This window comes from Gouania willdenowi, chromosome 7, assembly GCF_900634775.1.
Source record: "Gouania willdenowi chromosome 7, fGouWil2.1, whole genome shotgun sequence".
Classification (NCBI taxonomy): Eukaryota; Metazoa; Chordata; class Actinopteri; order Blenniiformes; family Gobiesocidae; genus Gouania; species Gouania willdenowi.
The window spans coordinates 4,632,976-4,646,951 of record NC_041050.1 but is presented as its reverse complement, the minus strand read 5'-3'; the positions used below and the strand labels follow the sequence as shown (position 1 = coordinate 4,646,951).

At 35.6% G+C, this 13,976-nt stretch overlaps 2 protein-coding genes across 2 annotated transcripts in view; both read left to right on the top strand.

Moving 5' to 3' along the window:
• Positions 1-262: 262 nt before the first annotated feature.
• On the top strand, positions 263-12,427 carry LOC114466548 (calcium/calmodulin-dependent protein kinase type 1G-like). The gene is made up of 6 exons (XM_028452066.1): positions 263-357; positions 3,217-3,332; positions 10,287-10,415; positions 10,489-10,563; positions 10,661-10,799; positions 12,257-12,427. Exons 2-6 carry the CDS (start codon positions 3,247-3,249, stop codon positions 12,425-12,427), a joined length of 600 nt encoding a protein of 199 aa, XP_028307867.1. The 5' UTR covers positions 263-357; positions 3,217-3,246.
• Positions 10,558-13,976, top strand: part of camk1gb (calcium/calmodulin-dependent protein kinase IGb) — a 20,664-nt gene continuing 17,245 nt past the window's right edge. Inside the window, exons 1-2 of the mRNA XM_028453698.1 lie at positions 10,558-10,567; positions 10,780-10,781. The gene's annotated coding sequence lies outside the window, so the exon portion shown is untranslated. The remainder of the gene's footprint in view (positions 10,568-10,779; positions 10,782-13,976) is intronic.

Here is a 13,976-nt window from a genome sequence, read left to right as displayed (position 1 = left end):
CCAAATTTTTATTTTATTTTAATGTGACCATAATACGCCACCAATTTCTAGTCATTTCAGGCGACCCCCATTTAATTCCAGGCGACCCCACATGGGGTCCCGACCCCAAGGTTGAAAACCCCTGTCATAGAAGAAGCTGACCCATTTCTCCCCTCCAGGAAGTTCCTGCACAGATGACAGCCTTTCAAAATAATAGTTTTACAGCTGAGGGACGGATGGCGCAGCAACAGCTGCAGTCAGAGTTAGCCCCGCCCCCCCTCCCTGTGACGTCAGCAGCGCAGACCTCAGAGCGTCTTTGGCAGCAGATAGTGATTGTGATCCTGGACCGTGTGCTGCGTGTCTGTGAACATTGAACAGGTAACTTCATTTATTCTTTTTCATTTTCCTCATCTGTGTTGATATTTCTGCTCATTTGTGTAAAAATGCTGCTCATTGACTGCATGGTTGCAGCATCTACTGTTGCTCAGCTGCTGTGAACTTGATGTGAATGTGTGATGATCAGTTTCTGCTGCAGAGGATCAGATTCAACCTGTACCATTTTTGGTTTATGTTTGTGGGCTGGATTATGTTTCATGTTGTTACGATACCTTTTCTCCTTCATTTTTTGGCTAATTTTGATCCAAATGAATCAAAATAAAAGGGTTAAAATGGTTGAGCTACTTACCACCAAATAAGAAGTCCTATTTCCAATGACTGTTTTTTGGCCAAACCTTGACCAAATGTGCTAAATTTGGACCATGGTTGGACAGTCCAATAACAACATAATTTATATGATATATTTGGACTCAAATTGAATACGTTGCATGGTTTAATAACAACCCCATTTCAACAACTATAACTGGGCTCAAATTGGACTAAGTTGGATGTTGACCATCCAATGAAAACTAAATTCAAGGACTACATTGGGGCTAAATTTGGACCAACTTTGACAGTAAAAAAAACCACAATTTCAACGACTAAATAAGGTCTAAAATCGGACAATGTTGGACGGTTCAATATTGGAATTTCAATGGCTATATTGGGGAAAAATTTGGACCTAGTTGGACGGCCCAAGAGTAACTCAATTTCTATGATTTGGGCTGAAATTGAACTATGTTGGACAGTTTAATAACAACCCCATTTCAACAACTATAAATGGGCTAAAATTGGACCAAGTTTGACGATCCAATAATAACCAAATTTCCACTACTATATTGGAGCTCAATTTTGACAGTAAAAAAACTCCCAATTTCAACGACTAAATAAGGATTAAAGTTGGACGGTGCAATAATAACCGAATTTCAATAACTATAATTGGGCTAAATTTGGACCAATTTTGACCTGTTTTTTTTTAACAGTGCTGGTAAATGCAAACATTCATGACATTTTACTGCAGGGACCCAAAGTGAAGCATAAATATTAATATTTTATAATTTGCTTGTGCAACTGTTTCTATTTTCCTTGTTTGTTTACCTCTCACAAGCAGATATGAATTTACTTTTCTGAAGTTAGCGGCGGTTCCTTCCTCTCACGGCGGTTCGTTAACACCCACAGCCAAGGTCATGTCTTCAGATCAGGAGTTACTAATCCATTATATAAGAGAAAAGAGGACAGGCAGGGAAACCTGTTCATTAATCCTTTGGCTTCCGTTTCATTGGTCCAGTCTTTTATTTAGGATGCTGTGACGCTCATCAACGTGTGTCATTTGCTTGAGTGAATAAATCTCGTGTTACATGTTAGTGGCTGATTGTTTCCTTTTACCCTAAACTTTTTATGATAAAATGTTATTTTTTCAATGATCTTCCTCGACTCGGGACTCAGATTATTTTCTGTTTCAAAGTTTACTAAATTCCTTTTCAGGGTTTCTCTACACTTTTCCCGTTTCATTGTCTTTTCATCATCTTAGATGACTTTACTGGATATTAATCATCCCCAATTCGCACTAAATATGCTAAACAAGGTTAAAAGATTCAACTGTTGTTATTAATTTTACCTTTATATGCTACAGAGGAGTTATAAAATTGAGATTTTACGCTGAAATTACGTGAGATTGACGTTAGCCACACTGCTACTGCTGACCCTCAGCCACTTATTTAACAGGAAAAAACATTGAAATGTGTGATATGGTCCCAAAACATTATTTATGAAACCTGGAATTACCTCGAACCAGTCAATCATCCTCACGTTTTGCACGAAATTCCGCACATATTATAGGTGCTTCAGCTGTGACGTGTCACCAGGTAAACTAACCACCATTTCAGCTAATACACCAACAACTAAACCTGCCTTTGTACCAGAGCCTTTTCATATTTGAACTGGGGGTGTGCATTGCTGTGAATCTGACAATACCATACAATACGATTCACGATTTGCATGTCACTATACGATATAATATAATATTATTATTATTATATAATATATATCGCAATATATCACAATGTCAACGATTACAAATTTCACCTTTACAAATACAAAATGGTATGAATTGCAATTTATTTCTTTTTTTTTAAACTTGCAAACAAGTAAATGTTAACTAACTGTAATTCAAGTACTAATATAAAAATATGTATATGTTAGCGCAATTAAATGTTTTTTTTTTTCTTTGTGAAAAACCATGATTTAAAAAAAAAAAAAAAATGATTTGGACATTTTTTGGACCGATGCGCTAATCGCGCAGTGAAATATTGCGATATATCGCTGAATCTTTTTTACATCCTTAATTTGATTGCAGTCATGATAACCTGAACACATGAAATCATCACAGGATAATATGATCACGAGTGAATCCTTAACATGTAGCATGAGATTTTGAATGCGATTATGGTCGGATTTGGACACATTTGTCCGTTTGTTACACTTCCTAGGCATTCAATCACCCGTTTTTCAGGGAAAAATAGTGTGTAAATGCGTGATATTGTCCAAAAACATTAATTTGAGGCATATTGGCATCAAGATGGGGCTCAATTTTAAATAAAGAGAGAGAAAGAGAGGAAAAAACAGGTCAGGTTCCATTTTCAGTTTTTCATCTTCTTACACCCTCCATTATGATGTCACAGCAGGCAAAGACTCCTGACAGACACGCCTACTTTCTCATCACTTCATAACCCCAATAGTTTCTGTTTATGTGCATGAAGCTGTTGCTGGTCTGGATCATTGAGACCAGACCAGAGTCTTGGCTTTGATGAAAATAAAATATGAAGTACAAAGTCACATGATCCTTTCTTCTTCTTTGACAAGAAAGGAATCCCCACGGACGCGCCTGCAGACATGGGCCGTCAAGAATCTGACTATGTGTGGAAGAAAAACACTGAAAACATTCAGGAGATCTTTGACTTCATGGAGGAGCTGGGATCGTAAGTAGCACCACAGTAAATGTTACAGGAAATGTTTAGGTTCCTTTTTTTTTTTACATTTTGGGAGACTTAACATGTAGCTGTAGTGAAATTCAATTTTAAGCAAAAGATCATATCTATGAGGCACTGATTGTAAAGTTACGCATGCTAAAATAAATAGCAACATTTAGCAACAAACCACGTTTAAAACACGTATGTGAATTTATTTATGATACTTTTGACAAGATTTACAACAATATTTGTGAAATTTGTGATTTTTGTCACAATGTTTGATCAAAATGTTAAATCTAACTCTAAATGCTCAATGTTAAATCTAAATCTAAATGTTAAATCTAAATCTAAATGCTAAATCTAAATGTTGAATCTAAATCTAAATATTACATCTAAATCTTAAATCTTAAATCTAAATCTAAATCTAAATGTTTAATGTTAAACCTAAATGTTAAAGCTAAATGTTAAATTTAAATCTAAATGTAACATATACATGTTAAATCTAAATGTAACATATACATGTTAAATCTAAATGTTAAACCTAAATGTTAAATGTAAATCTAAATGTTAAATCCTAAACCTAAATATTAAATCTGAATTTAAATGTGACATCTAAATGTCACGGGTGAAACCAAATATTTAGCTAATATACTGGAAGTACCAAAATTAAAGCACATTGACGTGAACAAGAATCCATGAGAAATTTAACATTTAACATTTGAATTCAACAAATGTAACATATTTAGTTCTTATAACTGCTTTTCTGTCATTTTATCTGAATTTATTGGTTATACTTTAGAGTGTTGTATCAATTATTTAGGCTTGTTGATAATGGAAATAGACATTTAATGACAGAATAAATGTTTGCAATTAAACAACCAAATTGATTGGTATGATGAATAATTTATTAAGGTTTCATTTATTCAGACTAATTTTTTCAGCAAATTTACTTTAATCTCCTGACATGTTGCAACTGCCAACTGTCAGGCTGCGTCCGCATAGTCCCTCCTATCTCCTTAACCCCCTGAAGTGTTTAAAGCTGCGGTTTGTAAGTTTTTTTGTTTTTGTTTTATCTGGTCAAAAATCCATAATCATCGTATTATATTGTATATTATATTGTAATCCAAAGTGTTCTGAGTGGACAGTGAATCTCTGCTTCTTCTCCTGGCTGTAAATGAGCTTTAGAAATACAGAATACAAGTGTGACGCTTCAGCCAATCAAAGATCTTTCTACCAACAGGGCAATCCCATGAGCCGTTTTAAGCATTACTATTGGCTGCTCGTCAAAACTCGATGCATGTTCCTGAGCTGAAACTAGGGACAGTCCCATTGCATTTTATTCCATCTGAAATCTCTAATGCAGCTTTTGGCACAGCGGTTACACAGTAAAGCAAGAGGAAAAAGGAAATGCGAGCGATCCACCCCGAGTCAGAGACAAAGAACAGATGGAATAAATAGCTCTAAGGTGGAAGGTACAGATCCAATTTATCTGCAGTGTGGATGGAGTAGGGCTGCACGATTTTGACAAAAAAAGTAATTACCCCCTCAGCTAGGTGCAACACTGCTCTCCCTTTTTATATCCTCCCTATAATAAAATGTGTCTTACCCTTCTGGTGATGGTCACAATTATGCAATAAAATAAATTAACTTCTTTCATTGCAATAGCAAAACATGCATTGCTGTCTCAAAATAATTGCACTTCTTGTAGTGTTGACCTTTGACAGCATGTGCAGACTTTTCTGACAGATATTGCGATTTGATTTACAATTTTTAAAAATAGTTCATACATTTAAAAGCATGTGCGTTTTTTTTTTTGTTTTTTTTCCAAATTCTGTTTTTATTTCTTTCCAAATTCTGTGTTTTTTTACATACATTTTTTTTAAATATTTTTTTTTTAGAAATATTAATACATTTTTTCAGAAAATTTGTTTTTAACTCGTGAGGAAACAAAATAAATACTAATAAATAAAAAACCCACAATTAAACAAATGTATGTCAAAAATAAGGTAAGATGCATTTAAAGGGAAAATATAACTTGTACTGTGAGGAAACAAAATATATACTAATAAAAATAAAACTATAATTAAACAAAAAAGTATGTCAAAAATAAAAATGTAATTTAATATAATGAGTAGGATACAATTAAAAGGTAGACATAAGTTGTGCTGACATGGATTGTTTTGCTCCTTTTTAATTATTCATGTCATATATTAGAGCAGCATTAATGTCACCCAATTTCCCCTCAGGGATCAATGGTTTACTGAATCTGAGCAGGTTTATTGATTAAGTTTTGATCAACTTAAATTCAATTAACATAATTTTAATGATCCTGATGACATCATTCCAGACTGTAATGATTAAACATAAATAAATGGACAAAGTATCAGAAGTTATCAATGTTTCAGACTCTACAACCCTGGCACTGATGGTCTCGTCCAACAACAGAACAACTTTTCCCACAGATCTTCTGTGGCTCTGATGAGATGTTGTTCAAACTCTGAGCAGGTGAAACTGATTAAAGCTGCTCATGTTTTCAAGGAGCGTTTTCATTGGTCGATTCCATGATTTCGTTAACGAGAATTTCATAGTTGTAGTTGTTGTTCGCGCACTCAACTGAGGGGTGACTGATTCGCTGCAGCGCGTACAAGCTCGTGTCCTGTAACCATCTCTGATTGGCCGGCAGCCCTGGAAGGCGGTTCTCTGCATTTCTGATTGGTGAACATATATATCAATCAAATGATGAAGACGGAAGAAAAAACCTCAGCGTCTGAGGTTAGGTTATCGCACGAGTGAAAACTTTGATACCGATGCGATTAAGGTTAATCGTTCATCCTTAGGGCGGAGTGTGTCTGCTCTGATCCGCTGAGATCAGCTGCTTGTGTTTGAGCAGCAGCTGTGACTCTGACTCTCTTACTGTCCTCACACTCGCAACTGATACTTGCTTTTATGTCTCTAAAATGTCAGAAAACTCTCCAATAGCACAAGATAAAGTCCCTACACGTGTTACTAGTCTCTATGGGGAAAACAGTCGAAAAGAGGTCCACAGTGTGAGTTTCGTTCAGGAGGGGAGGGAGGGAGGGAACCTGGAGCGCCTCACCATTCTACAAACCACAGCTTTAAGTGGTGGCCATGATAAAAAAGTGCTTGAGTTCTCTTTAACCTCAGGAAAAGAGGCTCAATGCTTCTTTTTTTGTTTTTCACCTCCTTTAGCTTAGGAAACATGTATTCATCCTTTACCAAAGGAGACCACATAATGCTGACCCACAATTCCTTGCGCTGACAATATTTAAAGGGACACACACACGAGCACCTACAGAAACTCATGATGACCGTAAATGGGACAGAGATCATGTAAGTTACCAATGCAATAATATGCTTAAATTTCAAAGTAACTTTTCTTATAAAAGTTGTCTGGATAAATGAAACCTTAACATATTATTTTAAAAAAGTAGACGCATTTAACTTGCTGGAATTATTATGTGGTATGATTAATAGATGCACTGGTGTTTTTGGCTATAGGCAGTCTATGCTATAGACTTTATAGCATAGACTGCATAGACTTTATAGGCCTATAAAGGGATGTTACATGTGTTTGAGGCTAAAAGTTGATTTAAATGACTCCAAAGACAGTTTTTACACAAATTAAATTGTATTATTCAGCTAAAATGCATTTATTCCTAACAACAGAAATGCTTCATTTACTCTAAAAACATTGGTTTCTGTGTATAAAAGTACAAAATGAGGGAGAATATGCAGACTTCATACAGGAAAGGTTTTTTTTATGAATTTATTTTTAGGTTTCTGTGTTTTAAAAAACTGCATCTGTAAATAATCTGTTAATTAAAATAATTTTACAAAGTGAGGATAAGATGTTAGAAATACTACAAAACAGCAAAATCCCATCACACAGGAATCCCCTTCTATTCAAATTAATGATTAATACATAAAGATATTTTTCAAGTTAAAATAAACAAAAAAAAAAAACAAGCACACACCGATGATTCTCCTCATACATCTTTCTTCTGCAGACTGTTGCGTGACTACAACAGGTTGATTTATTTTGATGTGCTGAAGGAAATAAAATACCAATAGTAATAATTCTGTGCTCTACACACTTCCCAGTTTTCTCCTGCTGGTTGCAGCAGTAAAAATGGACAAGAGGCTGCAGTAAACAGAGGCGTGCTGCACCAGTGCTGCCGCTGCACTCACATCAGCCTGATGTTGTTGTTGTTGTCGTCGTCGTTGTTGGTGTTTGAACAAACAAGTTTTGTCCTGAATGCATCAGCCATGGTTGGATGGAGAGGGATGGATGCATATCAGTCCTTTGCTGCAGTGTGTGCTTGAAAAAGCATCTGAAATGTTGCAATCCTCCCAGAAAATATATATAATGATCAAATATTAGACACACAAAAAAAAAACTTATTTTTCTTTTTGATTAACTATTCCCAAGCATCCGGTTCAGCCTCTTGTTTTCCTGTTTAGAATAAATCTGAGCACCATTAATCCTAATGGGACTGAGGACTGTGTGAGTGAAGTTCTCTGTTTTTGTCGATATAGAAAATTATAATTGATATATATATTTTTATAGCTCATTTTATATAATTGTACTGTCGATCACACAGATTCAGTATTAAGATGACATAACGAAGAGTGCATATAACTCAGCCTGGGCAATATATCGAGATCGAACGGAAGATATATCGAGATTTCTATTTTGGCTGTACAGACATTTTAAATTTCACCTATGAAAATGTGTTTTTATTTTAGAACTTATTTTGTATAAAAATACAGCATAAAAAGCACAGTTAGATGGATTGTTAATTGTGTCTGAACCCATACAGTATCTACCACTAAACAAGCCACACCACAGCACTCACTCACACGTGCTGTCCCTTGGAGAAGAAGCCATGAGTGGCACAAACTGTGCAGCTGTTTGGTAATAAATATTGCCATTTTGAGAAAAAATACTGAGATATAAGTTTTGGTCCATATCGCCCGGCCCTAGTGGAGTGCATTGAAGTAGAGTATTAGGAGGGGCTAAGATACTGTATTTACAACTGAATTAGTTGGTAATTTTCATGTTTTTTCTTTCATTTTTGAAAACTACAATAACGCCTATATACATATATATATATATATATATATATATATATATATATATATATATATATATATATATATATATATAGCTTTTTATGTAATTTCACAGACTCAGTATTAAGATGCCAATACAAAGGGTGCAAATAACTTGGCCTGGGCAATATATTGCGATTTCTATTTTGGTGATACAGAAAAAATTTCACCTATAAAAATACATTTTTATTTTAAAGCTTATTTTGTATTAAAATACTTGTTTTAGGAGTCGCTGCTTTTGCTACTTCTCAGAACAGCATGGAAAACTCAGTTAGATGGATTTATGAGTGCGTTCTAACCCTAAAAAAGCCACACTACAGAACTCACTCACACGTGCTGTCCCTTAGACTAGAGGAGAAGAAGCCAACAGTGACAAATATTGTGCAGCTGTTTGTTAATAAATATGTGGCATTTTTCATCAGCAAATTTAACCCAGAACTGTTTTTCTGGTAAGACTTCATTGATTTAAAAAATATCAGATTATACTTCAGAAAAAATATCAACATGTGAGTATTGTTTCATATCGCTCAGCCCTAAATCTATACCTTTAGTTGCTTCTTGTTGTGGAAGCTTTGAGATTTTGTGCATGATTAGGACTTGATTTCTTGTAGAAGTCATGAATACTTCATGAGTAAATTATGAGCTCATAAAGCCGTGTGTAGCAATGTGTGTAGAATGTTGGTTGAGCGTCTCGGTGGAAATAGAGGACAGAGACACTCTGGGACCTTCACTTTGCCGCCCCTCGCTCTGTTCCTGAGGGGCCGCTGCTGCACATGCTCAGTTCACGACCTGTGTGTCGTGAGCCTCAGACTGTGTTTCCATTGCGTCAGGGATAAAGAGCCTATAATCCACCTGGTGGAACAACTATTCCCAGACAACGCTGAAGATAGCAGGGAACACGGAGCAGAATAATAAGCTCCTGACCTGGGAATGGTTAAGCCTCAGAGATTCACAGCAGATATTAAGCAGCCGCCATGATGATAGCATTCATGCTAGCAGCTTATTTCAATGCAAATGCTCATGAGAAAGTAATGATGTAATAACATTTTTATTATGTATTATTATAAATATTTATATTTTTACACTCTTTGCATAACAACTTACAGTAATATCTCACAATGGATTTTTGTTTTAGACATATATATATATATATATATATATATATATATATATAATGCAACTTCATTGGTTTAGTTTACCTCCATTTTGTAATTACCCGTCATCATATCTACATTTTATTTAAAAAAAAAACTATTCCATAAATATTTTACTACGGGCTTTTTCAAAGAGACACAATTTTCACTTATACTCATACTTACAAAGCAGTTCAGAGAAACAAAAAGCCATAAAAAAAACCCCAAAAATAACACATAAAACAAACTATAAATACTTTTAATGCTTGGATATTTTTGTATTTTTGTTTCATCATGAGCCAAAACACCAAAGTGAGAAACAACAGTTTATGCTTATATATCTTCACCCTTTCTTGTTATTTATTTATTCATTTATTTTTTTAATTTTTAATTTGCAACATGCAAGAGAAAGACAGAAACAATGACCCAGTACTTCGTGTGTGTTTGTGTGCGTGTGTGTGTGTGTGTGTGTGTTTTTGAGTTAGGAAGGACAGAGGAAGAGAAAAATTACTATGACTATTATTACTTGAGTCCAAAAATACACAGAAAAAAACCCTGTACAAAATGAATCCAAAAATGCACAAAAAAACAAGAAAAATATACAAACTCTTTGTTTTTTACTTTTAATGCTCGTATTGGATCTGATCTTTTGCGGCGCCGCTGTGATGAAAGTTGTGCGTGTGTGTGTGTTGAACAGGGGGGCTTTCTCTGAGGTGTACATGGTGAAGGAGAAGATGACGGGGAAGGCGTTTGCCATGAAGTGTGTGAAGAAGAAGCAGCAGAAAAAAGATCCTAATCTGGAGAATGAGATCACGGTGCTGAGAAGGTGATTCACTGGAGTCCACAATTATTCACCTTTTACACCTATTCACACTTCAATGTTTGTCCTGATCAAACAGAATCAAACATGACAACGTGGTGGGGATGGAGGATTTCTATGAGAGTCGCACTCATTACTATCTGGTCATGGAGCTGTGAGTTTACCATCCTTCTGTTCTTTTTACAGCAGAATAATTAAAGCCAGACTTGTTAAATCCAGTGAGGGTAACACGGTGGTGTTTTTGAAATCAGAGTTTCAGGCGGGGAGCTCTTTGACCGGATCCTGGACCGAGGCGTGTACTCAGAGAAAGATGCCAGCTCGGTGATTCAGCAGGTCCTCCAGGCCGTCAGCTATCTGCACCAAAACGGAGTCGTGCATCGGGACCTCAAGGTATGACCATATGAATATGACCATCACCTACTCCAGTCATAATGCTTAGATTATTCTGCTTCATTAAAACTGGACATTTTAGCGCGAGTAAAAACACTGAAAACACTACGTTAGCTTCTCTTTTTCCTTCAGCGTCGCCTCAATTAAAGCATTTTTCATCTCCTCACAGAACCTTCAATGTAAAAGTAACATCTTCATATTGATGCTTGTCTGCATTGAATTTATCATATATTTTAAAATACACAAATTGTCAGATTAATACATGAAATGACAACAAAAAAACACAAATTGACAAAAATATACAAAACAACCACAGAAATACACAATATGACAACAAAAAAGCACAAAATGACAAAAGAATGCACAAAATTACCACTGAAGTACACAAAAAACAAAAAAAAATTGCACAAATTTACAACAGAAATGGACAAAATTAAAAAGCAATACACAAAATGATGCGAAAAAACACAAAATGACGAATGAAGCAGACATTCATGTTTTACATCTCCTCAAAGAGCCTTCAAAGTAAAAGTAACATGTTCATACAAAGAATTGTCTGCATTGAATTTATAATTTCAACACAGTTTTTTGTCTCTTCCATTATTTTTCCCCCATTTAATCGAGCCAGAAACACATCAATGTCACTACTTTATTAAAATAAGTACACATAATCAGCAACTGGCTACAGTCTGGCGTGTTTATATTCATGTATTTTTTATTCATGTACTGTATGTCCATTAACATGCACTGTCCCAATCAAATAAATAAGTAAATACATTACTGACACAAACACAATTAAACACAATTGCGAACATGAAAGAATGAAATCGTACAACTTTGTGAATTGAATTTGAGAATCGCAGTTGCATTTGGGGTTTTAAGTCCTACGACAAAAATCGTTGTCAAAACGACATCACATGGTCTTAAATGTCAAAATGATATTTTAAAATAATCACTAACTTGGCTCTGTATCCCTCATGTGTCCATTATTTACATTACAGATCTGTTCTCGACACATTATGTCTTTGACGTCGTGACCGTAATATTATCTTTGTTCTATTTGGACATTTCAAAGTTTTTTTTAATATTTGCGCGCACGTATTTATGTTTACACACATTATTCATGCACGAAATGTGTGTGTGCGTCTCACTCAATATTGTTCCCTAAATATGTAACTCAAAGGAAAGCGAATGTTTCAATCTTAAATATAGGTTTATTAAACTGAAATGTAAATTTTTTGTATTAAATCCAGTTTAGAATAGTTGTTTTCTGTACAGTGCATTTGATCATTTGATGCATTGATGTGTGTGTGTGTGTGTGTGTGTGTGTGTGTGTGTGTGTGTGTGTGTGTGTGTGTGTGTGTGTGTGTGTGTGTGTGTGTGTGTGTGTGTGTGTGTGTGTGTGTGTGTGTGTGTGTGTGTGTGTGTGTGTGTGTGTGTGTGTGTTCACTGTGTAGCCAGAGAACATCCTGTACTACAGCCCAGAGGAAAACTCAAAGATCATGATAAGTGACTTTGGACTGTCCAAGATGGTGGACAACGGCATCATGTCCACAGCGTGTGGGACGCCAGGATACGTAGGTGAGGAAAGGCCTCCCCCCTCCTCCTGCCAATCATACACACTGTAGTAGATTACGTGTCAAACTCATGGCCAGTAAAAATGACGTAGAAAACATGAATCATTTTTTAAATGAAACTCAACAGTATTTTCAGGCGCTCACAGTTTTCCTAGTGGAATCATGTTTAATCAGTGACGTGCCGTGACCACTAGGGCTGGGTAGGCACGTTGCAAATCAAGACCACCAATGACAATTTCATATGTTTCTGCTGGCAAGTGTTAATTCAATTTATTTGTGTAAAGCAATTTACAACAGCTTATCAATCAATCAATCAATCAATCTTTATTTGTATAGCGCCAAATCATAACCAATGGTATCTCAAGGCACTTTACAGTAGAGCAGTCTTAAGGACGGACTCTTCATTTTATGGATACACACATATGCATATATACGTATATACACATACATATGTATCCCACACCCAACATGAATTCATCATCATCAAAATATAAAATTCATAATAAGAAAGAAAAAACCCAACAAGATCCACATGAACAAGTATTTAACCATCTAACAAAATCAACATCCTAAATCACCATTAAAGAAACATAAACAATTATTTAATATAGCCTCCATACTCTCCCAATAAAATATACTGTATCTCATGACACACAGCAGCACATCCATCGTTTGTGTTGGAAACACAGAAACATGAAGAAAATGACAACAACAACAACTCAGAACAGCCACAGTGAGGAGAATCCACAAAAACAGTCCTTCCTTTTCTACCATTCACTGTAGAAAGTATGAAACATGTTCTGACCTTACCTTTGCTTAAGCTCTGGTAACTCAGGTGTTGGATTCCCATCTTTTAAAAGCTGTCGTTTTTCCTCAAAAAAAAGTCACTTTATCGTCTCTAGCGCTGTCATCCTGTCTGTAGTGTAATCCCGCCCACTAGCTAGAGCGAGAGAGAACGTAGTAGCAGCGGTCACATGGGATCAATTCACTAATGTACTGTGAACTTACGTATAGCATTTAGCATAGCGCGGTTACGTCCAAAGGCAACATAGAGAGCTGCCTTTTTACGTAAATGGTTTTCGTCTTGAGGAACTGACTGCGCATGGGCAAACACATAAAAACACGCTATGGAAACAGAGGCAGAGCAGCAACGTGCTTTTGGGAGGGGGCGTGGCCTCCTCCTGCCTTACAGCAGAGTGAGACGGCAGCCGTTCCAGGAAATAGCACTCTTAAGTCATTTGGGCTATGAAACGCACAAAATGCGAACACTTTCAAACTTATAGGTACTGTAGGCTATTGGAAATGGAAAAATAAATAATTTTTAACTATATTATAATTAAAACAAATAATCAAAATATCAATTCACCCTTGGGTAGGCACTGCCTACCTTGCCTACCCTGACGGCACGTCACTGTTGGAAAAACTTAACATTCTTACAAAATTCTTTAATTTTCCTCTAATTATTACATAATAATTTCTTTAATTGAATAGAAATTGGTCACAAAATATAGGAAATTGAAATTGTAGACCCTGTTGGGACTGATATCTCTCACTTATTGCTTGGATATTGTCAGTTTCTTATATATTATGTATTTTATGT

What these genes read in the sequence shown, in the direction of transcription:
- LOC114466548 (XM_028452066.1), top strand. Translation starts at nt 3,247, where the DNA reads ATGGGCCGTCAAGAATCTGACTATGTGTGGAAGAAAAACACTGAAAAC. An exon ending in TTCATGGAGGAGCTGGGATC is followed by an intron (nt 3,333 to 10,286) that starts GTAAGTAGCACC and finishes TGTGTTGAACAG; the next exon opens with GGGGGCTTTCTCTGAGGTGT. An exon ending in TCGTGCATCGGGACCTCAAG is followed by an intron (nt 10,800 to 12,256) that starts GTATGACCATAT and finishes TTCACTGTGTAG; the next exon opens with CCAGAGAACATCCTGTACTA.